This window comes from Neodiprion virginianus, chromosome 2, assembly GCF_021901495.1.
Source record: "Neodiprion virginianus isolate iyNeoVirg1 chromosome 2, iyNeoVirg1.1, whole genome shotgun sequence".
In the NCBI taxonomy this organism is placed as follows: Eukaryota; Metazoa; Arthropoda; class Insecta; order Hymenoptera; family Diprionidae; genus Neodiprion; species Neodiprion virginianus.
In genome coordinates, this window is record NC_060878.1 from 36,708,253 (window position 1) to 36,735,684 (window position 27,432).

At 34.8% G+C, this 27,432-nt stretch overlaps 7 protein-coding genes across 8 annotated transcripts; 3 read left to right on the forward strand and 4 right to left on the reverse strand.

Annotated features, from left to right (window-relative positions):
* Nucleotides 1–199: 199 nt before the first annotated feature.
* Nucleotides 200–2,573, reverse strand: LOC124297812 (leucine-rich repeat and coiled-coil domain-containing protein 1-like). The gene is made up of 7 exons (XM_046749130.1): nt 2,540–2,573; nt 1,794–1,897; nt 1,341–1,601; nt 1,086–1,237; nt 689–902; nt 365–592; nt 200–232 (listed from the first exon to the last, which is right to left on the reverse strand). Exons 1-7 carry the CDS (start codon nt 2,571–2,573, stop codon nt 200–202), a joined length of 1,026 nt encoding a protein of 341 aa, XP_046605086.1.
* A 158-nt stretch (nt 2,574–2,731) lies between these two features.
* On the forward strand, nt 2,732–4,174 carry LOC124297813 (uncharacterized). Its single transcript, XM_046749131.1, has 3 exons — nt 2,732–3,524; nt 3,601–3,798; nt 3,936–4,174. Exons 1-3 carry the CDS (start codon nt 3,371–3,373, stop codon nt 4,172–4,174), a joined length of 591 nt encoding a protein of 196 aa, XP_046605087.1. The 5' UTR covers nt 2,732–3,370.
* Nucleotides 4,175–5,419: 1,245 nt separating this feature from the next.
* LOC124298174 (carboxy-terminal kinesin 2-like) lies at nt 5,420–8,786 on the reverse strand. The gene is made up of 5 exons (XM_046749849.1): nt 8,535–8,786; nt 7,073–8,088; nt 6,538–6,835; nt 6,194–6,468; nt 5,420–6,053 (listed from the first exon to the last, which is right to left on the reverse strand). Exons 2-5 carry the CDS (start codon nt 8,086–8,088, stop codon nt 5,633–5,635), a joined length of 2,010 nt encoding a protein of 669 aa, XP_046605805.1. The 5' UTR covers nt 8,535–8,786; the 3' UTR covers nt 5,420–5,632.
* A 530-nt stretch (nt 8,787–9,316) lies between these two features.
* LOC124298173 (ATP-dependent RNA helicase DHX8) lies at nt 9,317–14,871 on the forward strand. Of its 2 annotated transcripts, XR_006906743.1 has the most exons (13): nt 9,317–9,523; nt 9,612–9,697; nt 9,805–10,611; nt 10,802–11,043; nt 11,133–11,437; nt 11,573–12,002; nt 12,086–12,344; nt 12,500–12,990; nt 13,155–13,487; nt 13,601–13,804; nt 13,913–14,093; nt 14,179–14,505; nt 14,641–14,871. XR_006906743.1 is itself a non-coding variant. In XM_046749848.1 (12 exons), the coding sequence occupies exons 1-12, from the start codon at nt 9,424–9,426 to the stop codon at nt 14,398–14,400; spliced, it is 3,660 nt and encodes a 1,219-aa protein (XP_046605804.1). In that variant the 5' UTR covers nt 9,317–9,423; the 3' UTR covers nt 14,401–14,871. The 2 variants fall into 2 exon arrangements, 1 of the variants encoding a protein (XP_046605804.1); XM_046749848.1 differs by having other exon boundaries at nt 14,179–14,871.
* Nucleotides 14,872–15,466: 595 nt separating this feature from the next.
* LOC124298181 (ADP-ribosylation factor-like protein 6-interacting protein 1) lies at nt 15,467–18,543 on the reverse strand. The gene is made up of 5 exons (XM_046749856.1): nt 18,261–18,543; nt 17,901–18,034; nt 17,096–17,333; nt 16,933–17,017; nt 15,467–16,755 (listed from the first exon to the last, which is right to left on the reverse strand). Exons 1-5 carry the CDS (start codon nt 18,285–18,287, stop codon nt 16,655–16,657), a joined length of 585 nt encoding a protein of 194 aa, XP_046605812.1. The 5' UTR covers nt 18,288–18,543; the 3' UTR covers nt 15,467–16,654.
* Nucleotides 18,544–19,125: 582 nt separating this feature from the next.
* Nucleotides 19,126–23,884, forward strand: LOC124298180 (ubiquitin-conjugating enzyme E2 S). The gene is made up of 5 exons (XM_046749855.1): nt 19,126–19,324; nt 19,486–19,633; nt 20,222–20,412; nt 20,933–21,061; nt 21,594–23,884. The coding sequence occupies exons 1-5, from the start codon at nt 19,307–19,309 to the stop codon at nt 21,744–21,746; spliced, it is 639 nt and encodes a 212-aa protein (XP_046605811.1). The 5' UTR covers nt 19,126–19,306; the 3' UTR covers nt 21,747–23,884.
* On the reverse strand, nt 23,623–26,991 carry LOC124298178 (THO complex subunit 4). Its single transcript, XM_046749854.1, has 5 exons — nt 26,621–26,991; nt 25,315–25,452; nt 24,909–25,056; nt 24,337–24,477; nt 23,623–24,158 (listed from the first exon to the last, which is right to left on the reverse strand). The coding sequence occupies exons 1-5, from the start codon at nt 26,822–26,824 to the stop codon at nt 24,040–24,042; spliced, it is 750 nt and encodes a 249-aa protein (XP_046605810.1). The 5' UTR covers nt 26,825–26,991; the 3' UTR covers nt 23,623–24,039.
* Nucleotides 26,992–27,432: the final 441 nt, after the last annotated feature.

Sequence of the window (27,432 nt, forward strand, 5' to 3'; positions counted from 1 at the left end):
TGCTGCATGTTTTGCCATTTTTTCACTTTCTTGTAATAGCTGAAAAATTTTTGTTGCTACATAAATATTAAATCGAATTATAGCGCAGTGGGGCCTCCTCATAAGATATCTCACTTTGGTTCAATTTTCTGTCGTGTTTCATCTACTCTATGAGGCTACTGTCGTACCAAAGAGTAGATACCGCAATGGATTTTAACGTTTAGTGAGATTTGATGTGCACAACAATTTTTAACTGAGTTAGTTGCAAATGAGTCAGAGTACCCTTATTTTAACACCTACTCTTTGAACAGCCGTCTTATAACAAGGCCCCAGTGTTTTGTAAAATCCAAATTTAAAATATTTCATTTTATTTGGTATCATTTACTTTTTTCAATCTTCTGATTGTGTCACTTTGATCTTCTATCATTTTTTCTTTAATTCTCAGTTCACAATGGTGATCATCCTTCATATCACTTACTTCTTTTCTCAACGTGTTACATTTTTGCGTTTCTTCAGCAAAGGAACATTTCAAATTTTCAAGCTCTACTTTAAGATCTTTCACTTTGGAGACCATTGTCTTAAATTTACATTGTTGGTCACACAGTTGGCTATCCTGAACAACATAAAAGTATAAGTTAAAGTTTCTTAAATCATTCTCCGATTATCTTTTCATATGTTTAGAAACTCTAAAGAATGTAGAAGCGGATACCTTTTCAGAAATGCATGTATCCTTTTTTTGCAATAGAATCTGTTGCTGATTACAGACCCCACTCAATTCGCATATTTGTTTCTTTTGTATTTTAACTACGTTTGTTAACTCTGTGATCATTTCCTCATATTCGTTTTTTTCTGTATTTAGAGCTTCCTCTTTCTTATGCACTGCACTTTTTATTTTATTCACCTCTTCCGAAACCTCTGCACATCTGTAAACAAGTTTGATATATTATTATAACTGTTGAGTAGTTTCCTTCTCTTTTCACGTTACCTATACTACATTACTATCAGTAACTGAACACTCGGAATCCTGATATATCATATAATAGCTCTTGATTATTATTTATTAATACATTATTGATTAATATGTTAAAAATATTGGCAAAAATTACTTCTTTGCTTCATTTTCAGTCATATTTTTTAATTTAAATTTCAACTCTTTGCATTCGCAAGCAAGTTTTGTGTTATCACATATTGTCTGACCCAGTTGTTTGGATAATGTAGAATTTTTCTCAGCTTCTTCAGCTAGTTTTATATTTTGTTGCTAAGGTAAAATCGCTTGATTAATCACGATTTATATTTATGCCTCACAGATCATTCAAGAATTAATTTAATAATTTACAATTGAGTTCAAGCAGTAAGTGTACTTTTAAAATTGCAATTTCAGCTGCCAAATCATTTTTACTAGTCTTTATCATATCCGAATGATCTCTGGATTGTTTTGCCAAATCCATAGCTAGGTTTCGTGATCTAACAGCCAGTTTCACTTGTTCCTCTGATTTTGCCAAAGCATCTCGCAAGCAAGCCGCTTGCTGCTCTCCGTCTGATTTCAAGCATTTCATGCTACATGTCAAGTTTTCTAATTGTTCAGCCAGCTCAGCTTTGAGTTTCTTTTCATTTTCAAGATCCTATTTATTATGATTATTCGATATGTGTAGAACTTTTGCCAGCCACTGACATTTATATTATTTATAATATTGAAATGAAAAAATAGATGAAATAAATTTTCACGACTAAGCTGCAATAAATTGTCACTAAATATTGAATTCTATCACTGCAGTTAAAAAGTGTGTAGATTTTAATAAAGGTGAATGATGGACCTGTTGCAACTTGTCGATATCAAGGTTGTCAGTCGATGATTCCATCGATTTCACGTTAACTCTATCAGCAGATGATCCTCTGGATTGCGTTTCTGGACCCTTGTCTACAACATAAATATAAAATGATATATTATTCATGCAAAAGTGTTGAACGAGCTTCTTTCTCCTTTCGAGGAACACAGTACATCTTCACTGAGAACCAATTTCTGGACTTGGATGATTTATATTTGGAAAAAATTATATGTTTACGAGAAGCTCAAGGAGCGCAAATAATTTGTTTCCTGACTAAAAATTTTACAATCCTAAAATCATTCGTTTTTTCAAACAATATCAATGGTTTGTGTACGAGGATTATCTATATGCAATTGAATTTTATCAATTTTTGTACATATTTAAGCATAATAAGGGAGTACTCAATCAGTATTGAAATGAATGGTAGTAGACATCCAGACAAGTGCAAGGAGTTCAACAATATGTTGTATAGGTCAGTGAATTTCTTTCTACGTTTTAATTTTAGGTTTCCGTTGCATCTTTTTATTTATGAATGGAGATAATAGCTATACATTAGCCCGATTAACAGACATCCCATTCCTCAAACTCTTTTGCGACTGCCTATCATTTCAATTTATCAAATTTCACATGTTAGAAGTAAATAATCAATAGATAAAATTACCTCGCAGATGTCTAGTGCAACATAAATTCATTTTTTCATATCTATAGCTTGATCCAATGGTGAAACAGCTTACGCTCTTTTAATTTAGCATCTTTGCAAAGGCACATCCTTCTCTGATAGCACGCTTTGTGTGAATTTTTTCTCAGCCATTGTTTATCTTGTAAGCTAGTGCAGGTACAGCAGGTATTTACACTTGTTGCTGCACAGCAACACGTCAATCCTTTTTTACAGGCGAGTCGTTCCATCGCTTCGAGCTGGTAGACATTGCATGGATTTCGGCACTGTTTTCCTCTGCAATTATCCCCCTGTAATTTTCGAATCAACGATATCATAAATATATTTTTGTCTTACAATGAAAGAAGTTTACTGCATGGTTGTGCAGCGGAGAATAACTTGGCATACTGCGATATCACGTTCAGGAATATTTTCGAGCGCCGACATATCGGGACCTTGGGCTGCATGATTCATTCTCTTCAATGCTGAAGTAGTCTTTAGCTGTTTATTAAGTCGATTCAGCTGCACGATAATAGAACCTATACTCATACCAAGATTTACCCGATTTTCGAATGTGGTAATCACAACATGAGTTGCTATAGAACTTATTGACTGTCAAATTCGCGAGTATACATATTTTAGACACTGTTAGAAGTTATCGGTCATCAAATGAAATTTAACACAGTCAGCTACTTTTCGATATTGTAATATTTAAAGGCAGAGGTTTGTTCAGCGATAAATGTGATATCTGGTTCAAAACCGGACTGACATTTCATTAGCAGATGTTTGTTTCATCTGCAAAACGATTTATTTGATAGTGTTTTTAACAAAGTCGTGAACGGAAACGAAGCTATAAAAACAATGAAGGTGCCTGAATGGCATAAAAAATAATGGGGTATGGGAATTCGTCATGTGGGATATGAGGTGTGCAAGCAACGGATGTTGCGGTCTGAGCAAAGGCACCCAGTCTGATGGCCTAATATCAGATACCTCCACCGAAGAATTAACATCCAGCAGTTCGACGGAAAATTTAAAGGATGACAAAATCTCCAAAAAACTCCATGGTAAAAGAATAGAAAACTTGCAGACATCAGTCCTCCAAAATAATCATTTACAAGTATAAATGTCATTTTTTACCAGCAAAGCAATCCAAAGCAGCAATCAATGAATTCCAAAACTCGACTGACTTGATGATACAAGCATCAACCAGTTTGCATCGAACTCAAACTCAATATCAATTGTATATCCAATGGGGAGTTTTGCTAAGTTTCGGAGTCCTGTTGTGGGTTGCACTATGGGTGACTGATATATTTAACCCAAACCCATTCTTAAAGGAGGGTAAGCATTGTAGAGCTAGTATTACATAGTTTTCGTAATGCCATCCTTTGTTCCTTTTATGTCTTCAATAACTTCGTTTCATCAACTGGTGACTCTGCAGAATGTATAGTTTCAATTTCTCCTGATCCTATTCAAAGGTTGGCTTGCAGACGTAGCAACAGCAAAAAAAGTAACTTTGAAAACTGGAATCGTGAAGAAACCAGCTCCGCCTGTATGGTGGTTCCAGAATTTGTGGAATCATACTTTGAACTCATTGATTTCTGTAACCACTTTGGACAGTGCTGTCTTTCTGACTTGCATTACAATTTTGGTTTACCTTGAATCTCACACAAGAAATAATTGGCGAGGAACTCTTGTAAGACTTTACTGCAAGTGAGTTGAAATAGCTCGCATACTATTTGTTTGAAAAAGTTAATTTCCTTCGTCAAAACTATTTGAGAATTTCTCAAGTTCGTTACCACATAGCATTTTCTATTTGAGGATATTTTGTGAATCTTTTCTGGTTATTAAAATTTCAAGTTACAGCTATTCATTGAGAAATAAATGTTTCTCAAATTCTTGTTCTTTATATCAAATGTAGCTAACTTTTAGTACGGAATATTTTTAATCGCATATGGTTATTATACTCATAGTGGATTTTATCGAAATTTATTACACAGCAGGGCAGAACAAGGTGAAACTGATAGGAGCAGTTTCCACTCGAACATTTCACAAGAAGATGTAAGATCAAAAGAATCAGATTTCCTAAGTCATGATGATAATTTATCGCAATTTAGTCATGGCGATGTTAGAAATCTAAACCAACATAATAATATTAGAGGAAAGTCAGAAATGGGTGAGAAAAGTACGCAGTGCTTGAGGCAGGAAGAAACTTCGACGACTGAAAATCGAGTATTGAAGTCTGTGAAAGACTCACGTAACTGGAACAATACAAGAAGACGATTAATTCAGATGAACGATTGTAAAAATTGCTGTAATTTGTCGCAAACAAGTAGCCAATTGTCCAAAGACATAGTCAAAAGGGAGCTGGTTTTTAAGAAACCCAGCTGGACGTGCGTGTCTTCTGTGACGAAAAACGATCAAAGGAAATCAAATTTGGAACAGCCTAGTTTGTCCTGTTCAATATTTAATAAAAGTACAAGCTTTATGTCAGAAAAAGTCGAGACCTGGTTCGAACTAAAGAATTCAGATCAGGCTGAGAAAGTGATGCATACTTTTGATGCAGAGCTAGAAGAATTCTTCAAAACTCGAAACAGTCCATCACCTCTTTCTTTTGGAGAAGCAACACAAGATCTGCAGCAGTATAACAGTAATAGCATCGGTAGTGAATGCGACAAGCAATCAAGGAGTATAATTTTAAACGTCGCTTACAACGGAGGCATTGTCAGTTCCTCGCCAGCATTTCGAAGGTTTTTAGTAAATCTGGCTAAAGACAGACTTTCTGAATCGTATTAATGAACATAAAGATTCAATATTTTGACTTCTTCAAAGTATCTAATTACTGTCAATTTTGATATTACATTTACGTTCTACTTTTGAAAACATGTTCACATTTGTAAAGCTTATTTAATGTCGATCACACCGCTATCGAATTTACGATTGCAATGAAAAAAATTGATCCCATTTTTATATTTTTGACCTTTTTTATTTTATAAAATATCAATTCAACTAAATGTGTCGCAGTTTCATCGTAAAATATCTTATGATAGAATTATTCATGTTAAATCACTGGGTTTGCATAAGTGATAATACAAAATAATGTACAAGTAGGTATTATCGTTATGTATAAGAATATTTTACAATCAGTCGGAGTTTTAAAAATGCCATTCAACTTTTATATAGAACTAGTAAGTGCAGCTCGCGTACGTCTAACACTTCCAGTTTTACAATTGTTGACATTGCTAGCAAATCTCAAAGAGTTGAGGGTTTCATTGAAGCACTCATCTAACGGGGAAATATTCAATAACATTAATGTTTTTGAGTTTCCACCAAGCGAGGGCATCAATAGATGAGTTAATTTAGAGTTTCGATATGGTACATGATCTTGTTTTTTTAACAACGCTAAAATTACATTTCCCAAATTAGCTAGGGACTTGTTGATGTTTTTGGTTTCAGTCGTTCTTGCAATTTCATCATTTCGTAATCTTTCTGAACCAGCCAAATCAACCAAGTTCAATGTACCGGTACAAACCTCGTTCCTCACTTTGTGAGTTCCGATGAGTCGTATTCTTGCCACCGAGTGTGACCGTGAAGATCTAATGAAATGGCACAAATTAATAATTTTTTAAAACAAAACATGCAATCATTTATGTGCAACTTTTAAATTCAATTACTTAAATGTGCCTACTGAATAAAAATTACGATATAGTAATGTAGAACAAGTATAGATGCTGACCTTTCATTGGAATGTGTAGCCGCTACTGCACGGTTCTTTTGCGCTAATCTCAAGCAGTCTTCTAATTCTGCAGGACTATTTACTTTTACAATTCGGAGATTAGTTACATAAATATCTGTGCCTTTCGAATCTGTCATGCGAATTTCGTGAGTTTTAGGATGGTCGTCTAATAAGTCTACGATATGTTCATTGTATATCTCCAAGAAGCTAGCTTCTACAACGTATTCCCATCCAAGAACCTCAAATTGTTTCTTTTCCTCAAAGATGTGTTTGACCTGAAAGTAATGTAATAGCGTTTCAATGGGAATTATTTATTGCAATTAATTCAGATTAGAAATACATACTGTTCTCGGTATCATCCCTTCACAATCATCACTTGGGTAGCCTTCCATAGTGTAAGTTTTGCCAGACCCAGTCTGACCATAAGCAAAAACACAAACATTATATCCTTCAAGTGCGGACTGTACTAGCAGCGCGAGCTCCTCAAATACGGTAGCTTGGCTTGTGTTGGGAGGAAATACTTTATCAAATGTAAATTCCTGCCGAGTACCGCGGGGTCGACCACCGCAGGTTGAAGCTTCCGTGATTTCAGATTTACCAATCTCAATGGTACACTCGTCCGTAAATACCATAGAGCACGTTCTAAACAGTAAAATAAGAAAAATTAATATGATGCCTGGTGTAAGAAAGCGTTAAATTAAAGGTAATGGTCCTACAAAATAAAATATCAATTTATTTTTTGTCACTCCAAAATTCAAATCAATATTTTTCACTGTCGTTATAAGTATCACAAGCTAGACCCATTTTTAATATATTGATTCTCATATGTTCAATAAGCAACAAAACTATATCTGTTTCCTATTGAGACCTGTAACATACCCTTTGGTAATTTCCTTTTCGATACGAGGCCGTACTCTGCAGAAGACTCGAATATTTCCTTTCATTTCTTGAATTGTATTATGCAATTGTCTTCGATCTTTATCCATCAAGTGAACCAAGCTTTGAAGCTCATCATTTTTTTGAGTTAATTTGGCAATAGCATTTTTATGCAATTGGTTCTCAGCTTTGAAGTCATCAAGTTTTTGCGTTGCTTTGAGCAACTCAATTGCTTGGATTTCTGACTTTTCCTGATAAGTCTGTAGGCTTGCTTTTGCAAGTGATAAATCTTCTTTCAAGGCTACATGCTCTTTGCCTAGGTCATTAATATCATTCTGCAAATCCGTATTTTTATTCTGTAAGACAGCCACTTCTAGGGTCAATCTTGAACTCTCCAATTCATACTTTTCTGCTTTCAACCTGTCTTTTTCTTCTTGTACTCGTAAACACTCAATTTGAGATTTCAGCTCAATGTTCTGTTGTGCGATCGACTTGTGCTTTTCTTTTACAATACCCAATTCATTGCTAGCTTCCTCTAACCGTCCTTTCAAATCCCATTTAGGTCTTTGCTTGGTTACAGCTTTCGTGACTTCTGAGTTATTAGTTTTATTTGTAGTCGTAACAGTAGTATTTCTCATTACTTTTGACGTCGTGATTGGTTTTGGCGCAGGTTTGATGTTTGGTCTTTTATTTTCACTTGGTTCATTTGCAGTTCCAGGTCTCTTGATGGCAACTTTTGTGGTACCTGTACTTCTTGTGATTACTCCATGTGTTTTTGCTCTGACTAAGACAGGTTTTTGGGGCACTATTATTTCTGCTTTTATTTGCCCTGGAATATTATGCGTGCTTTTGTACTTTTTCGAATTCTGTGTGTCATTCTTAAGATTTTCATCTGATAGTGCTTTTACTAAATTCTTGTTTCTTTGAGAATGACCATTTACACTCTCTTCAGTATTTACATTCACAGTGTTAAGCCCCTTTCTTAACACTACCTTTGGCTTAGGTAATCGTGATTCCATCTACAAACATTCGGATAGGGATATCATTATTTTAAATAAACTTTGCAAATAACTAGTAAAAATGTGTTGATTTGGAAGGAATAGGAAAACTAGCTCAGCATAAAATTACGAATTGAACGATGTGTAACTGTAACTTGAAGCAAATCTTACCTATAATTTTGCTTTAGGTTAAATTTTATTTTTATCAGTAACAAATCAGATTGTCTCATTGAAAACGTGATTTTATAGGCGTCTGCCGCATCAAAGCGTTGACTCGTGCTAGAGTTGTTTTTACTGAACGAGTAACGTTTGATTAATTATCGCCGAATCCTTGCTGCTTATTGCATTATAATTTAAACTAAAATTACACCGACAACTCGCAAGGTATCGATAACATATCCATAACGAACATATCCAAAGTTCGCTGCCTCAAATTTATTCAAATACATGACACGAAGTTAACAAACCTTTCTGCATGCGATCCACTAAAAATATTAGGCACCAAATTCACAAGACGCTGCCAGTTATTCAGAGTATTATTCTATTCGTGCGAATATCATTCGAAAAGTGCGTGCCAGCAAGAAAGGATGATCACAGTACCTTTGTATGCATACGAAGCTAATATTATCAATTAAAAATTGCAAGAAAACTTAGCGTCGTAGACAGCCTATGATCAAAGATGTCTAACGTGAGTACGGAACGCGAGTACCGGACTTCAAATATCGGTTACGAGATTCAAACTTGTTTTTATATATATACTTATCCTAAATCCCTTTATTGAACCAATGAAAAACGGGCAAGTCTCACCCAGCCTATCAGAAAATTTTCGAATTTTCGATTCGATGCATTTTAAAAATCCAATAAAGAAGCGTATAAAACTACTAAAACTCTGTTATTGAACAATTTTATGACAATTTTCGGAATACAGTTAGTCAAACATGAATCAGTACTTTTTTCCGCGAAAGTTTCATTCAGATTGATTGAAATAACTGAAAGACTTAAAAATCTCTGGTCATATGCAGCCACAATAAAGAATGATCGCGTCAGTATATCGTATGTAATAAATTTCTGATCGAAGTTATTCAACGAATAAAATAATAAGTTTGAAATCTCACTGATGCATTTTTCATTATTTATTTGATACCGTTGCCGATTAGCGCGATTAGTTAAATCAAGACTTCAGCAGTCACGGATGTTGAATTTCTATTATGGCATACGTCAGGCTCGTATAGCTTTTGATCTAGTCCCCACACTTACCGTTGGAGCCACGTAAAAATTCATCAATTCTAACCTCGAAGTGATGGGAGATTGGAATTGTGAATATTTTCCGATTTAATATTAATAACAGACGTAATAATGGACATGGATGAAGTTGCGAAACTGGAGCATTTGTCTCTTGTTTCAAAAATATGCACAGAATTAGAGAACCATTTAGGCTTAAATGATAAGGATTTGGGTAATACAACGACGCTTAAGCTAACCTAACGTCAGAAACAAGAGTTCAGTGCAATGATTAATTCCAGTTTATTTATTTAACGTTTCAGCTGAATTTATCGTTGACCTGGCAGAAAAGAATAACAGTTTGGAGTCGTTCAAAAAAGTTCTCATCGAAAATGGGGCAGAATTCTCGGTAAGTTGGAAAATTGTATTCAAAATACCAGCATATGATGTTATTTGTTTGATAATTTATTTCTCTTTTATGTACACGTGCTGTTGACCGTTATTTGCCAAATTCAGGACTCCTTCATGGCAAATCTTCTCAGGATTATACAACACATGAAACCGTCGAAACAGTTGAATGAAAAATCTCACGGTTCAAACCACAGACAGGATGACTTGTCGCTAAAGTTCCCCGGCCTGGCTATACCAAACGAGCATAAGAAACTCCAGCCTATCAAAGAGGAGAAGGATGAAGATGTGGTTAATGACACCATGGCTGCGCTAGAAGCCCTCGCTCCTTCAGGTTCAAAAACTCAACCCAATTCAAAAAAAGACCAAGAGGGATCTGTAGTTGAACCCCCTAATGACAAAAAAGATAAAGATAGAGATAGGAGAAAAAACAGATCGATAGATCGCAAGCGGGACAGATCAACATCACGTAATCGTAGAGATAGAAAACACAGATCACGATCACGTGATCGGTCTAGATCCAGAGACAGAAATCGGAATCGAAGACGTCATGGATCAAGAGATCGAAAGAGGTCTAGATCAAGAGACGCACGTTCAAGATCCAGAAACAGACGTTCCAGATCACGTGATCGCAAGAACTATAAACGCAACAAACGGCATGAAACTGACCGCTCAAGATCACGTTCTGTAGAAGAACTTGCAGTTGATCCCGAAGTCGGAAAAATTTATACTGGAAAAGTTGCAAATATTGTTCAGTTTGGGTGTTTTGTGCAACTAGAAGGTTTAAAGCGCAGATGGGAGGGTTTGGTTCATATTTCACAACTTCGGCGTGAAGGTCGTGTTGCCAGTGCCAGTGACATTGTTTCAAGAGGCCAAAAAGTTTTGGTCAAAGTACTGAGTGTAGCTGCTCAAAAGGTGAGGAACATTTCTCACTATGCAAATCTAGAATGCATGTTCCAAGGGGAACAGTACAGTTTAATGGCATGATATAAAAAGCATATTCAAAGTGCTGTTACCATACATTGATGAATCCTGCAGCAGTCTGTCTGCACTAGGATGTACAAATTTTTGGAATGAAATACGGTTTAATCAATTCGTTTATCAGGTTTCTCTAAGCATGAAAGATGTTGACCAAGAGACTGGACGGGACTTAAATCCAGTTGTGAGCATTTCCAAGGCAGACGAGGATGAAAAACATTTACGAAATCCTGACAGACCAACATCTTTGCTAGAACTGCAAGGACATTTAGATGAGGACGAAACATATTCCAGGAAACGTGTGCAAAGATTATCCTCCCCTGAAAAATGGGAAATAAAACAAATGATGTCAGCAGCTTGTATCGAGAGGTATGCTTCAAATAAATACAACATCATGTTCTAACACTTGATTTATGCAATTATATATTCATTGTTTCATTTTTACTTTCATATGGTAGGAGTGAACTTCCAGAATTCGATATTGAGACTGGAATCTTGCCTCGTGAAGATGATGAAGAAGAAGATGTTGAAATTGAATTGGTAGAAGAGGAACCACCATTTTTACATGGGCATGGTAGAGCTCTTGGTGATTTGAGTCCTGTTCGGATTGTAAAGAATCCTGATGGATCGTTGGCACAGGCTGCTATGATGCAAAGCGCTCTGGCAAAAGAGAGACGAGAACAGAAAATGCTGCAAAGAGAGCAAGAAATGGATTCGATACCTGCAGGACTCAACAAAAATTGGATTGATCCTTTACCTGATGGTAAAACTATAACTTTCAGTGAATTTTAGTTTAAATATTTGCTTTTAGTTCAAAATTACTTACACTTGGCACAAATTATATTTTTTAAACGAAATGGTATTATGACTCGAAAACATATTAATTTGTTTATTTCAGCGGAAAGTCGGACTTTAGCTGCAAACATGCGTGGCATAGGATTACAGACACAAGACCTCCCCGAATGGAAAAAACACGTCATTGGTGGTAAAAAATCGTCATTTGGTAAGAAAACCAACTTAACACTGTTGGAACAGAGACAGAGCTTACCAATTTACAAGCTCAGAGACGAACTGGTGAAAGCAGTAACAGATAATCAAATTCTTATCGTCATTGGCGAAACTGGATCTGGTAAAACAACACAAATCACTCAATATCTTGCGGAAGCTGGTTTCACATCACGAGGTAAAATAGGATGCACGCAGCCGAGAAGAGTAGCGGCAATGTCTGTTGCTAAAAGAGTTGCCGAGGAATTTGGTTGTAGATTAGGACAGGAAGTCGGATATACAATACGTTTTGAAGACTGCACTAGCCCTGAAACCAGCATAAAGTATGTTTGAAGATTCTGTATTTTTCTTACATTTGAAAACTTATTTAAAATGCGAAATTTCACCTCATTTTATTGTAATATAGGTACATGACAGATGGTATGTTACTCCGAGAGTGCCTCATGGACCTTGATTTGAAAATGTATTCTGTTATAATGTTGGACGAGGCACATGAGCGTACTATCCACACAGACGTACTCTTTGGTTTATTGAAACAAGCTGTAGGTCGACGGCCAGATTTGAAGCTCATCGTCACTAGTGCTACTCTCGATGCTGTTAAGTTTTCACAATACTTCTTTGAAGCACCGATATTTACAATTCCTGGGCGGACATTTCCTGTTGAAGTAAGATTAAATCGTCAATAATTTTGAAATAAAAATTACAGTAGCATTGACCAATGTAGTTTTCGATAGATTGAATTAAATTTTTCATTGAGTACTCCAAATTCATCACAAATCTTAAAATGTAATTTGACCATATCTTTATTATCGATTTTTAGGTGATGTACACAAAAGAACCAGAGACAGATTATTTAGATGCTGCTTTAATAACTGTGATGCAGATTCACTTACGCGAACCGCCTGGGGATGTTTTGTTATTTTTAACTGGGCAGGAAGAAATTGATACTGCTTGTGAAATTTTATATGAAAGAATGAAATCTCTGGGTCCAGATGTGCCAGAGTTGATCATTTTACCAGTTTACTCTGCACTACCCTCCGAAATGCAAACAAGAATATTTGAACCTGCCCCACCTGGATCCAGAAAAGTTGTTATAGCGACAAATATTGCGGAAACGAGCCTCACGATCGATGGTATATACTACGTCGTTGATCCGGGTTTTGTTAAGCAAAAAGTATATAATTCTAAGACTGGAATGGACAGTCTTATTGTCACGCCCATTAGTCAAGCAGCTGCTAAACAGAGAGCTGGCAGAGCTGGGAGGACCGGTCCTGGAAAATGTTATAGATTATATACAGAAAGAGCTTACAGGTAACGAACATCATTTTATTGTAGTTTTAGTGAGTTTTCAATTAAAAATATGGTTTTTCCTTGTAACTGAGAATTGTCTTTCCAACTTTTTTACGTTTTCCTTAGCAAAATATTGAATGTTGACAAAGTTTTGGCAATAGATTGTAACTATCTATTCTGTGTAGGGATGAAATGTTGCCAACACCAGTGCCCGAAATTCAGCGAACGAATTTAGCAACGACAGTTTTACAGTTAAAAACCATGGGAATTAATGATCTCTTACACTTTGACTTCATGGATGCCCCACCTGTTGAATCTTTGATTATGGCATTAGAATCCTTGCACAGCTTGAGTGCTCTAGACAATGAAGGGTTATTGACAAGACTGGGAAGGCGGATGGCTGAATTTCCACTAGAACCGAATTTATCCAAAATGCTAATTATGAGCGTCCACTTGCAATGCTCAGACGAAATTCTTACCATTGTCAGCATGCTTTCAGTACAGAACGTTTTCTACAGGTAAAATCAGTTATTCGGAATATATGTCTATTTTCCGATTCTTCTGATATTATAACTTACGAGTTTGTATATTCATACGTTCGGAAATTAAATACTTTTTTTCTGATTTCTAGACCAAAAGATAAACAAGCACTTGCAGACCAAAAGAAGGCAAAGTTCAACCAGGCAGAAGGCGATCATTTGACATTATTAGCAGTGTACAATTCCTGGCGAAATAATAAATTCAGTAATGCTTGGTGCTACGAAAATTTCGTACAAATAAGGACTCTGAAAAGAGCTCAAGATGTTCGCAAACAGCTGCTAGGTATAATGGACAGGTAAGTAATAAATATTTTACTTATATTTACAAGCAACTGTTAAAATGTCTGAAAAATTGAGCAAAAAATATTTGCAGTACAATTTCATTGTTTATTACCATTTTCTAGGCACAAATTGGATGTGGTGTCTGCTGCAAAAAATACAGTGAGAGTACAAAAAACTGTATGTTCTGGATTCTTCAGAAACGCGGCGAAAAAAGATCCTCAAGAAGGATACAGAACACTAGTTGATAGCCAAGTTGTTTACATTCATCCAAGTAGCGCGTTATTCAATCGGCAACCTGAATGGGTACATAGTATTGATATTAAATGCTCTTGAACTCATCATTATTGTAAGAAATAGATAGCCAAATATTGATTTACTTATATTCCAGGTGATTTACCACGAACTTGTCCAAACGACAAAAGAATATATGCGAGAGGTTACGACGATTGATCCGAAGTGGCTGGTCGAATTTGCACCGGCATTTTTCAAATTCAGTGATCCTACGAAATTGAGTAAATTCAAGAAGAATCAACGATTAGAACCATTATACAACAAATACGAAGAACCTAATGCATGGCGTATATCCAGAGTTCGACGGCGTAGAAATTAGACTGAATATTCATATCTTGAAGCTATCAAGCATACATATTATGTTCTCATCTTGAAATGTTACCATTGCTGCAATAAACCACAAACGGTTTGTCTCCATTGCTTGGTTAGTATTATATAAAAATTTCTTAGTTGCTATCAACACCATTTGACGAAGCGAAAAACTGCTTCCAACATTATGTCACTGTAATGTAGAACAATTATTTAATTCTTAATGTAAATTTACGACCACGTATTGCAGATGAAGTTAACTTTGTGAGAAACACAACGGATTGGGACATGTTGATTCAAATAATGGGAAGAGTATAAAACTTTCAAGTCATTCTCAATTTTTGTGATAAATTGATGGTATCCAATCAGCCCTGGATAATTTTATGTACAGGACACATAAGAAAATATGTGTCATTACCAGGATAAGATTATACATGGACAAATCAAAATAAATTTACCTATTGTGTATGTGTTGTATAAATATTATACCGTTCAATATTTTTACTTATGATTTAATTGTACATTCTTGCACAAATCAACAATAATCTTGGCCACATAATGGTGTGCCCTGTGAGAGGGATGTCAAATGGTGCGGAAGAAAGTCATCAGAAATACATTAGAAGCACACGAAATAAGCCAAGTACGTAACATTTGAGTCCATCTTTGCACGCTTTGAAATTAACAATTTACTGCTAGCTATTAGTACTTACCTAAAATGTGATTGTGACAGACGGTGTTACTGACAAAAAAATTGCAACATTAAAAAGTCTCGAATATGAAAGTGAAGAACGTAAACGGTTCTCAGTAACAGAACATCTTATTAAAAACAACTGCACACCAAAGGTAAGAATGAATCAAGTAAGTAACTTTCATTGTAGCATCTGGTTGAAGAAACAAAGAATGTATCGAAATCAGTACATTTTTCAAGTTGTCTGACTTCGCCAGACGGATAACAATTTTGATGAGTCGTTGCACTTTAATATACAGCAATTTATAAAGGTGCTGTCTAATGATTTGAACTGTTATTGTAATTTTTAAATTCAGAGACTTGGAGCGATAAAATTGGTGACGAAAGATATGGTAGTGTTACAGTTTATTAAGATTTAAGAAAAGTGAAGTCTTTTACAGATACGTCATACCATAAAATGCAAACAGCGAGAATACTCATATATTGGAAATACAAAAATTCACAGCACAACACTAAATTGGTGAATAATGTAAAAAAAAAAGTTGATAGCTTATTCGCGTTTACATACATTTCGCTAACACTAACACATTAATTATTATGCACGTAATCTATTTTTATTTTCGACATATAAACACGGCTTATTGTTAGATGACTATATTCTTACGCATGAACTTCGTATATCATACCTCCAACTTGGTTAAATCTCTAAGTAATTGTCGCAATAATAATTGTTATAACTATAATAATAATAATACTCAAGGACAATAGAATTGTTTGATTCAAGCATGGGGATTGAATTTTATTGTGACAATCATTGTCAATAATCTCTCAAGTAAAGAAAATAATCTTTGTATACAGCAGAACACTGAAGGGGTTGCATGTTAGGAAATGGTTTAAAAAAAAATTTGTGCTGAAAATTGTGACCATGAACTACCAGCACTACTATCCCACTTACTAAATAATGATATCGTAATGGAAAAATCTGGCAATAATATAATTTTGAACCCTAAAAATATTTGTCTGGGCTGTACACTGTGAGATACGTCGTTTAACATCCACATCAGGTTAATTACGTACATCGGTAGAAGAGTTATAGGTCAACGTCATTTTGGCAACTCAGGGTTAAAATTAACTAGTTTCCAAACTTGAAACAGTTGAGAGATGATGTTTGTTTACTTTTTTTTCTAGAAGTACTATACACATAGTACATCATTCCTCAAGTGATTGCAGTATAAACGTTACGTTACGTAACGATAGTAGCGACTATATGTGATAGCATAAAATATTCCCCAATTCGTACATTGCCAATTAGGTACAAGTCAGATAATAATTTATATTGGTTCACAGTTTGGTTAATACATGTTCAAGTATTACAGTATCGCTTGTGCCGTTTATCAATGAAATGTAAAGAATAAATATAATATCAGTCAAATATTGAATGAGCATTTAAAGTGGCATGAGTCGGCTTAAATAAGTGCAAGCAAATAAATTGCGATTGGGAACATAAGTATGTCAATCTGTGTTATGTGAACAACAAATGCATAACGCTGCCTAATCAGACATAGAGAAAAACTAATTAAGACATCTTGGGACGCGTCAGATAGCTGCATATAAGTTTAATAGGTTTTTGCATCCTTCCGTTATGTCTGAGGCCTGGTAGAAGAAGGAGACTGTTTACTAGAAATTTAGAAAACACACGAGACAATTAGATACATAAACGGAATTATGTGAAATGTTAATCTTCTCGTATTTTGGAAATACATGAAAGACTTTTGTGTAGATATCGAAGATAGACGATAGAATATAACTCTTTCAAGTAACAAATAGATGTATAATAAGTGAAATGATACATACCTATGACATACATCAGGAACAAATTGTTGACTGTGTTTCCAATCAATGCAAATCCAAGCAGTACAGCTGTTATTACTCCATAGTACTGTGAAGAACAATAAAGATATTATGCTACTTCAAGCATATGTGACTTTGTAGTGTCGAAGTAATTCGTTTTACATACCATGTTGGCATGATTAGTACGTGCCCATAATGCTGTTCTCCATATACTTTGCAACTGAGTTATAGCATGAGATAATCTTTGGCAGATTTCATCTAGTTTACGTTCTTTTTGTCCTGTCCAACTATTTGTGGAGCAAAATGTCGAAATCAATATTGGTCCCAGATAATCGCTCAATGCCATTATTAATAGACCTACAGAAATGACTGTAAGTATGGCAGGCTCCATGAACCACATCAACCTTAAACAAGTTATAAAAAAAAATTGTATTTAAAATTTTTCTTATTCAAGTTTATGTTTTACAATTTAATCACGCTGGTTTAAAAATTAAACTTATTAAATGAAGTTTTCGAATTTTTAGGTTCACGAGTGTACAATGATCCCACACGAAGGTGATGTGAAGTTTGCTCACTTTCGTTTGAACAATTGTAATACTAAAATTCAACCTCTTAATAGCGAGACAATCAGTGGTTTTCTAACTTCTTGCACATTTATATTTAACCGAATTAATTCAACTTCAGGAAGTAAGTGGATTTAAAAACAAGAGATAAATGATATTAACTATTCTGTTAAGTTAAAATAGCCTGCAAAATTTTCTGTGAAAACATCGAAGCAATGATCGGCGATTTGGAAGCAGTTTGACAATGAATAAATTCTTATTGCAGAACAGAAGTAAACTGACAGATGAAATTTGCAGATGCAAAGTGCTGACGTAATGAGAAAACATCATTATTCAATTAAACTTGTTCCTACTTACTGAGAGATTTTTAAAATGAACACATTGTTCATATAAGGTTTGTAAGCTTACAGAAAAGTAGAAGTTGTGAGACCAAGAATGAGACCTGGATGCCAGGACTGTTCCCAGAGGAGTATTGAATTCAAGGGTAGAATAACCTCTCGCCAACACTCCATGCGTCGCTTCAGTTGTTTCATTTGTTTGTCCTAAAAACATTTTCATGCATTCACGGTTCGTAACTAGAATTACATACGTGAGGTATACATGGTTCTAGAATTGCTCTTGATTGATTTTTTGTGGAGGCTACCCCACAAAGCATATACGCGCAACAGTACATTAATTATCTGCAGGTACTTTTCGCTTGAAAGAATAAATAAAATCCTACGCATACAAGCATTTCCTTAGAGAGTATCAAAACTGTGATAAACTCACCTTTTCGGCGGCTGGCGTATCTGGCATGTTATTTTACGTTTCTAATATTATTTGCAGGGTTTGAACAGTTCACGAACGTAAATCAAATAACAGGAGTATTTGTGCGGCAAACAAATATGTGTGTGTTGCGTGTGATCTAAACGGAAGTTAACTCTTCATTAATACACCGGAGTCAAAGAAATCTTTACATTCATACAGTAAGTTTTATATTTCGTCACTCAATTTTCCTGTAATTTCTCTAATAATTTAGACGTTTCATATGAGTTTTCACTTTTTTTCAATTCGTCAACCTATAATCGCTTTAACAGACCTACCCTCGCTTTTGAAACATACCGATGTAGTACGTACAATGTAATTGGTTGATTTTAACAGACCCAACCAATGGCGTAACGGTATATATTGTTTATTAACAAGTATGAATTAATTACGGGTAATATACTTCGAATAGCGATCAAGTTTTCTATTTTCATCAATATACTTACGTCACCGAGTTGTTTAATGATTAATATCCTAGAAATCAAGTATAAAAAGGGGTTAAGCGAATAATTGATTCAATATGTATTATTTATTTATTACACTTCTTATTCTTATTTCTAATTATCCTCGTAAGGAGCATGTGCGTCTACGCAGGATCCCGGGTTAATTAAGGGCCGTTTGCGGTAGTGTTGCGGCAGTTCCGCCCATTCCTTGGATATAACCGTTGACTTAAATTATTTCAGTTAACGATGTAACGGATGTGGATATACGGGTTACCTGCTGAGAAATGGCTGCGATGCAGTATATCTGTTCATTATCACGTCGCTCAAAGGTGGCGGCAGGTCTGCAGAAGTCTGTAATTGGATGGAATCCGTGTAGCGATTATATACACGACGGCAATACATGTTACCGGGCACTGGATTGGTCGAGAATTCAAAATGTTGGTTATGCAGGCGATGCCGTACTAATGGTGCTGATGTTGTGACGTTAGACGTTTCATTCTGGTAATACTGGTTAATTGCTGGTGTTCCGAAGTTCCACTTGCGAATTTCCGTAAAAATTTTACTGATATGGCTACGATGAGTTCGGTGAGTACCAACAGAAAATTAATTTCCAACCGAGTAGCCAAATTAAATATGTTGGAAACGACTTGATTGTTTACATTTCGTTACTACTGCCCAGATCCGAGATCAGGTGGAATGGCTTTTTTTAATTACAATTTCTGTCGAACTCTCGGCATTCGTTTCAGATATCAAACGTTGAGAATCTTTCACCACAAATAATACGCCGTGTAGTCAAGGAGATGAGCGATCTTTCCACTCAACCTCCAGAAGGGATCAGAGTCATTATAAATGAAGAAGATGTTACAGACATTCAGGCTGTCATTGAGGGGCCAGGTGAGTTGGATTTTACTCACAATCTCGAATATTTTTAACCTAATTCCCAATAACATTGACCTCAATCCTTACGGTAAATGATACGTGAGAAATTTTTCGTTGTTCTGTTCATTACGGTAGATTTTGTGGTTTTGGCGTAACATGGTCTTCTGTCTCTACCTTTCTACACTGCTTTCACCTTAACTGTATCTTTATGTAAGTGGCAATGTCTAATAGGTACACAGCTTCGTATGATTATAAATGAAAAGATTATTAGATTTCCATAATTGATTAGTATTATTGAGAAATTTTTCTTCGATATACCAATACTTCAGAAACATTCACCTAAATGCATCCATAGGTATACATGAATCGAAGTGTTTTACAGGTACATACTTCGTTTTTCACATGTTATAATAGTTTTATAACATACATTCTGCAGAGCAGAAATTTAGTCGAACATCAAATTACCATTCCCTTTTGTAACAGTTTCGTTAGAATAATACATTATTTGTGACATATTGAAATTAACGGTTGGAACTCAAAGAATGTGGTCTAATATGTACTTGTCGAGTAAATATTACAGATATTCATATTTTTGTATTACAGCCGGTACTCCTTATGCTGGTGGTTTCTTCAGAGTAAAACTTGCTTTGGGAAAAGATTTTCCACAGGGACCGCCGAAAGCATTTTTTTTAACAAAAATTTTTCATCCCAACGTCGCTAAAAATGGAGAAATATGCGTTAACACTTTGAAGAAGGATTGGAAATCAGATCTCGGAATACAGCACATATTGCTGGTATGAAAGTACACAATATATGTAATTTTAGAATAATTTTGATTGTCTTCTCTAGTGATTCTGAGGAAAATTTATCATATTAACAAATATCTCAAGATCTATGTCTCGAAATATGTCTCAGACTGCAAATTTCAAACTGAAAAAAAGTACACTGTAATCAGAAATGTGTACTAACTTTTAACTCAAGAATACCATTTTACATCATATGTTCTAGTAGTGATAAATGGATCAATCATTGACTTCTTTATAGATTTAGTGAGATCAAGTTTAATTTTATATACAAAATTGATAATTATGTTTTGTTGTACTTACGAAAGGTTTTGTTTCCAAAAATGTTTGCATCATGAATTTGTGCAATATTGCACACTCAATATAATGAGCAAACTATCGTACTTTTGAGGTCACGATAAATTGTTGAAGATTGTGACTCCATAGCATTACACACTAACAAAATAGAGTCTTACTTAGCAGTGAGTCAAAACTTGACCTAACACGTAAATTTGGATGGATTCATTTTCAGACAGTAAAATGTCTACTGATAGTCCCCAATGCTGAATCAGCTTTGAATGAAGAGGCAGGTAAATTACTTTTAGAAAGATATGATGATTATTCGGAACGAGCTAAAATGATGACCGAAATCCATGCACAGGTAAGTTATCTTCACCGTTTCAGCCAGTATTGTTTTAGCATTAGTGTAAAAGTCATTGCAATATTAATCTCGAAATTGAAGATTTACCAAAATTAGAATTTGTCTGTTATCGAATCAGTTGATCAACCTCCCTTACTGGCATCATTTTATCTTTAAAATAGATGTATTGTATTGTTTCAAATATAAGTCTTGCTTGAATGTAAGTTAGCTCTTGATTTTAAGATTTTATTTCATTAATTTTTCTTTGAATATGCCTGTAAAGTCAATCAATTTTTTTCCATTTCCAGCATCAAAAACTTTGATTTTATTTCACAAGAATATGGAAAAAATATTCTAAAATTTCTAAACCAAAATAGCGTCGGTTCCATGATGCATTGTGAAGGGATAAGTTAATCTTCAAATCGACTTTGAAGATAGCATGTAGTCATTATTTACAAAACTATTTTCATACTTAACAAAAACCAAATTAAGTCACTTTTGTATTATTAAACACATCAGTGATCTATATAATTCATGAATTTTTCCAAAACAGGGTGGTGGAAAAGGAGCCAAGGCTGGTCTCGAAAGTTCCGCTTCCACCAACGCGGGTGGCCCTCTACCCAAAAAGCACGCCGGGGATAAAAAACTTGCTGCGGAAAAGAAAAAAATCTTAAAAGATAAAAAAAGAACACTCAAACGGTTATGAAAGAATAGTAATAATAATTGAACCCCCTGTTTTTGATCATTTAAAACTCTGGCGTGGATAAGATGTCTTATACATTGTACACAGTAACTTCATATTATTAAAAATTTATTACATAGAGATGACTGACCTTGTTATTAAGTAATTAGAAAGAATTTAAATATCCATAAGAGATAAAATGAAAATATAAACTCTGGCTGAGAGTCTAAGTGAGGAAATGCTAAACTTCTGTTCAATTGTACGACATAATTATCTACAAGTGCAAAAATAATTTAGGCAATACCATCTGGTCGTTCATATATGTACGATCTTTGGGCTAAGAAATATTTTTACATACAATATGTACAGAATCTAACATAGTATGATATGATGTTCTAGATTATTTAAATTAGATATAAGCTTGTATCTTCAGAATCTTACCTATTACATATTATCACGTGATTCCAAAGTTTATGTTACACATATACATGTGCATCGTCATCGAACAGATCAGTCCTCTATTAGGCAATTTTGTATACAAAATTATGTACCCTTTTTTTCGTTTTTCTATCAATTGCAAAAATTTATTATTGTGTATATCATATAACTGTTAAATTTATTTCATTCTTAAAAGAGAAAACTTTATTGAAGCGTAGTAATTAATCATGTGATTTGTAGTAAAAATGTCTTTATGAAAAAATTATGATTTTCCAAAAAGTGAAGCAAGTAATCTAAAAAAGATTGGAACCGTTTTGAGGAATATATTTGTACGCAAGTATTGAGATGGAAAAATTTGATGAAAAATTAATATTTTCGATAGATAAAGTGTTGGTCAAGAAGTTCTCCATAGTTCCAAGATAGATTGATGCATTTCTTGATCAAATTCAGTGAAATCAATACGGATTGTTTGTGCTTGAAATTATTTGCTTGAATGAAGCCACTGTGTGTAAAAGCGATTTCAATGTCACAAGTAGACTTTGTGAAAATATATAACATAGCTTGGTAATTCTAATTGTGCTTCAAAATTTGAACAATGGAATAAAATGTGCTTGAATCGTTAGCATAATTTATATCGTAATACTTCTGTTCCAAATACACGTCAGTTAAGTAGCACTAACGCAATTTTTTATACAGATATTCACAATGCACCAAAATTGACGGAAAAATACCAATGACGTGTTTAGCTTTCTTGACAAAAAAATTGTTCATCGACAGATGCATTTGTCACTTATAAATTCAGGATTAGCTATTACTCTTTGTAATGCTACACGGTATGAGACGGGGATGATGTTGAATAAACAACGAGGCATGAGTTGTATTTTTTTTTTTTTTCTATTTATTTAAATCGACTTTAGAGTCTTTCGTTGATCAGTCTTGCATTATGAGAGTCAAAGGAGTGTATTGGAGATACACGTCGACACCCAGTAATATCAGGCCATTATTGAGAAAGAAATTAGTTACTGATGACCTGACTGAATTATATGTTCACAGCCTTAACACATCGCAGCTCAATTATTTGCGGTGGTTTTTTCCCCTCATATTTTTTTCTTCTCAAAATCTTGCATATGTCATTATTTGATAACGACAATAGTTCACTATGGTGAAAAAAACTCATCATCATCTTGGATACAATTACAAATGATTACAAGCATTTTAAACGTTATAATGTTGTGTGTATTGTATAATATCGTTATCGACACTGTTAAGACGTTTCTATAACAATTACCCACTTTATTGTAAATGTGCTACACTTAAAATCTGCGTAATTTGATTATTATTAAAGAGGATGATGATAATACGAACGCCACTTACATAAGGCTAAAGTTATTTTTACAGTGTTGCCTTCAACTTATATTTATTAAGGGCTATAAGCACATGACGTACTTTGATAAATAACAACTTTTGAAGGAGAATTTGAGTGTATTTTTCAGTTTATGATCACACACGCACGGTATTACATACAAAATTCATACAGCCTTTATATTATGTCACAACTTTGTATTCTTTCCCATGTCTGATGGACATTTTTTTTACCTCAGATGCCAAAAATCACGGTACGATTTTACTCTGCAGCTTTTTCATATTGCATTTGAGTTGTTATTAGGTATCTAAACTCTATGAGTAGTAGAACGTCAAACATAATTAAAAAATACTCATTCCGAGACAATCAAAAAAAAATCTTTTTCTTTACTCTCACGTATTAATTTCATGATTATTAACTTATTTGGAAATAAGAGATTGTTACGTTCTTCAATTAATAAAAGAACCGTTAAATGAGAAAGAAGATATATGTAGTAGAATTTTATGCTATCTTATGTTACTTCACTTCCTTAACGTATGCTTCTAATTCTGCATCCAACTCTTCTGCAGTTGGAGTTTTGGCTGGCGTCCGTCCACCTCCTCTAGTTCCACCACGTCGACCACCGGTTCCACGACCTAATGAAAACAAACATCCATCCAATTAGACGTAATAAACTCGCAAGTGGGTAAGTATTAATGATATAAAAAATATTTGCTACACTAACATTACGGGCTCTTCTGGGAAACTTAAATTCTAATGCATCAACTACTTTGAGATAATTGGTAGACGAGTAACAAGTAAACAGTAAATTACCTCGGTTGGAACTAGCTCCACGAGCTCCTCTGAAGCGCGGTTGGGCTCTTTGTACGAAGCTACCACCACTGAGTCTACTTCCTCGGATAGATGAGGTTACTGGAAGTTCTGAAGTTGCTACTTGAATATTCATCTCTCGACCTGTTGACCGAATAGTCAGTATTAAGTAGTTATTTTGCGTAGCATGGGCGTGAACTGAGTGTTGTTTGGTAAGACAGATGTTATCAGCACAGACGATTCGATGGTCGTCGACATACCGAAAGTATGACGTGCCACAAACGTTAGATGGACCGAGTAGCAATTTACACTCGAGCTCCATACGATATTTTTTACAGTGCAACATGAAAATTTTTTATACTGCAGTTCTGAAGTCAGCAGTGTAAAGTACCATTCTACAGTTTGAAAACAGTCCTCAAAATGCGAATTTTTCATGCATGTGTCATAAAAACTGTATTAATACTTTACTACAAAGAATTTATCCTCCACTATTACTTTTGCATTAGTGAAAATCGCACAATATTTTGACTGTATAGTAATTGAACTTGAAATATTAAAAGGAAAAAAAAACTTACCATCAAGAGGCACGCCATTGTACTGTTTCATTGCTTTAATGGCATCTGCTCTTCTTTCAAATATAACATCTGCTGAGCCAAGCGATCGACCAGATCTGTCATAGTGTACAGCAGCTGATTTCAATGGGCCAAACTCACTGAATAATTCCTAGTTGTCATTTAAGATGAAAAAAAATTCAATTAATTATTAAAGTACTGTCAAAAAATTTCGTTTACATGTTTTCAACTAGAGATCTACTTAAAAGTTATTTGAATTTTCAGAAAACTTGAACTCCCAAATTAAGTATTAGAATTAGGTTTTAATGAATATCACCATCTATAAAATTAGAGACATGTTCTTGATAAGAAACTAAAAGTTGTTGAACAGACTGGAAAATATTAGATATACATTGCATTAATATTTTACCTGAATATCTGAATCGGACACCCCAAAATCTAAATTCGAAACAAGTAGTTTGGTTGTGCCTGTACCACCAACTGCACCTCGTCCAACTTTCTTCACTCCATCAAACATGTCATGTTTCCAAGCACTGTTCACATCTCCCTAAAATTAACAAACAATTCAATCTCATTATGATGAACGAGAGGTTCAATAGTCTTAAATTAAATAAAGTTCGAATATATTCAATTCATTCTAAATAGACCTTCACGAGACTTGTGTGTTTCTGTGTGTTATCAGGTTAAACAGAACAAGTTCATACATGTAATTTAACAGTTGAACATACATACTTATTGAAGCTTATGAATATCATTTACTTTACTTGTTCTTTACAATTACTCGTATATTTTCTAACACAAAAAACAGAAAACTATGTAATCGTGATGTTTATTCAACTGGGTGAAAACATTCCGACTGACAAATTCATCGTAGTAGCATTTATCAACTCATCTTATGGATTTCTTTTTGATGTAAACAAAAATATATTGTGGATAATAGTGGTATCTTATAAGAGAAAGAAAAAAATTAAAAGAAGATTAGAAGCACACAAGTGAACGAGGTCAAACTACAACCATCTGTAAAATAACTGGTTAAAGTAAACTATTTGCATTTTAAACATATATAATAGATTGTTCATGTTTGACCATGAATGAAATATTTGTAGAATTTTACAAAAAAAAAAACCATTAATGTATGCTTCTTTTTAGACTACCCAAAAACAAATTGGAAACCAGTATAGACACTGCAGTATCAAGATTATTTTATTCGTATTATTCACAAACGATGGAATTATGCCAATGAAGTAATACAAGAAAGTTACACCGTGGGAGAACTATCAAAAAGTGAAACGCATTTTCTAGCTGAAAAGGTCAAACATGAAAATTTTATTGATACCACGTTTAATCAGGCGCCCTCATTAAAATGGCGCAATTTAGAATTTTTTGGTATTGGGAGTGTAGCGTTCCTGCATTTTGCAGTTCCTAATTTTGTTTTTAATAACGTAATTGTAATTTTGGAAACGATGAATGAAGTATGGAAAAGTGAGATTCAAAAAAGAAATAAAACAAATTGACGTGATATAATATCCGCAATAAGAACACAACCGCATGTGTGCAGTTCCGAAATTAGCGGTCATACATGCATTGATACACACAGGCGAATGATGCCCGATGAGTGTTTGTAGAAAAAAGCAACTTCGTCTCGGATATAAATTTATGAAAAACTTGGGATATCTGGAATGATCTGAGTATGAGCATGGAAAATTAATAATTACCCGGGTGTATGGAACGGCTGAGCGGCCAATTCCTCCTCGGCTTCGGCCGCGCATCACTCCACCGCCGGCTCGCGACGCACCTCGGATACCACGTCTCGGCGAAGCTGTTCCGCGTCCACGACGTCCGCTGCCCCGGGTTCTTCCACCTTTGTTCTGCTTGATAATGTCATCCAGACTCATTTCTATTTTGTCTACCATCTTCATTTGTACGTAATAAATTCTTTGCTTTAACAGTGGACTCGTACGCACAAAACCAACCTCACCCCGTTATGTCAAAGATGGCGATCAAGACCGCGAAGACTGTCGAAAACTACTACGAGCTTTTACGAGCGACGCGTCTACACAACTGCAGGGACGTTCGTAAACTGATCAACCGTAGACGTCCGCCCGGCCTTTTACTAGATTGGTTAACTTTCTAACTCTGCCGCTAGAGGGCCAGGTATGCCCCCCCCACTCCTCTATAAATATTTTGCGTAAAATAAAAATATAATAATATGTTTTAGTTCCGAATAACACTATCAAAATTTTCGGAATTTTTCATTTGCGTTAACTGAAGGTATATAAATACTGATAGCTTTGTGAGAATTTTTGTAATCGAAAATGAACGAGATTAATTTATCGTCAAGTAACGCCATCTGCGCTCTTCCCTGCACGCGCAACTGAAGCCGGCAAGCTGTCGGTACGTAAAGGCGTCAAAAACCGAATGACTTACCGCGTGTACCCAAATAATGCAGAATTAAATATTATTTTCCTATGGAATGACGAACAGGAACAGACTGAAATCCTTATATGACCCCGTAAGGACGCCGTAT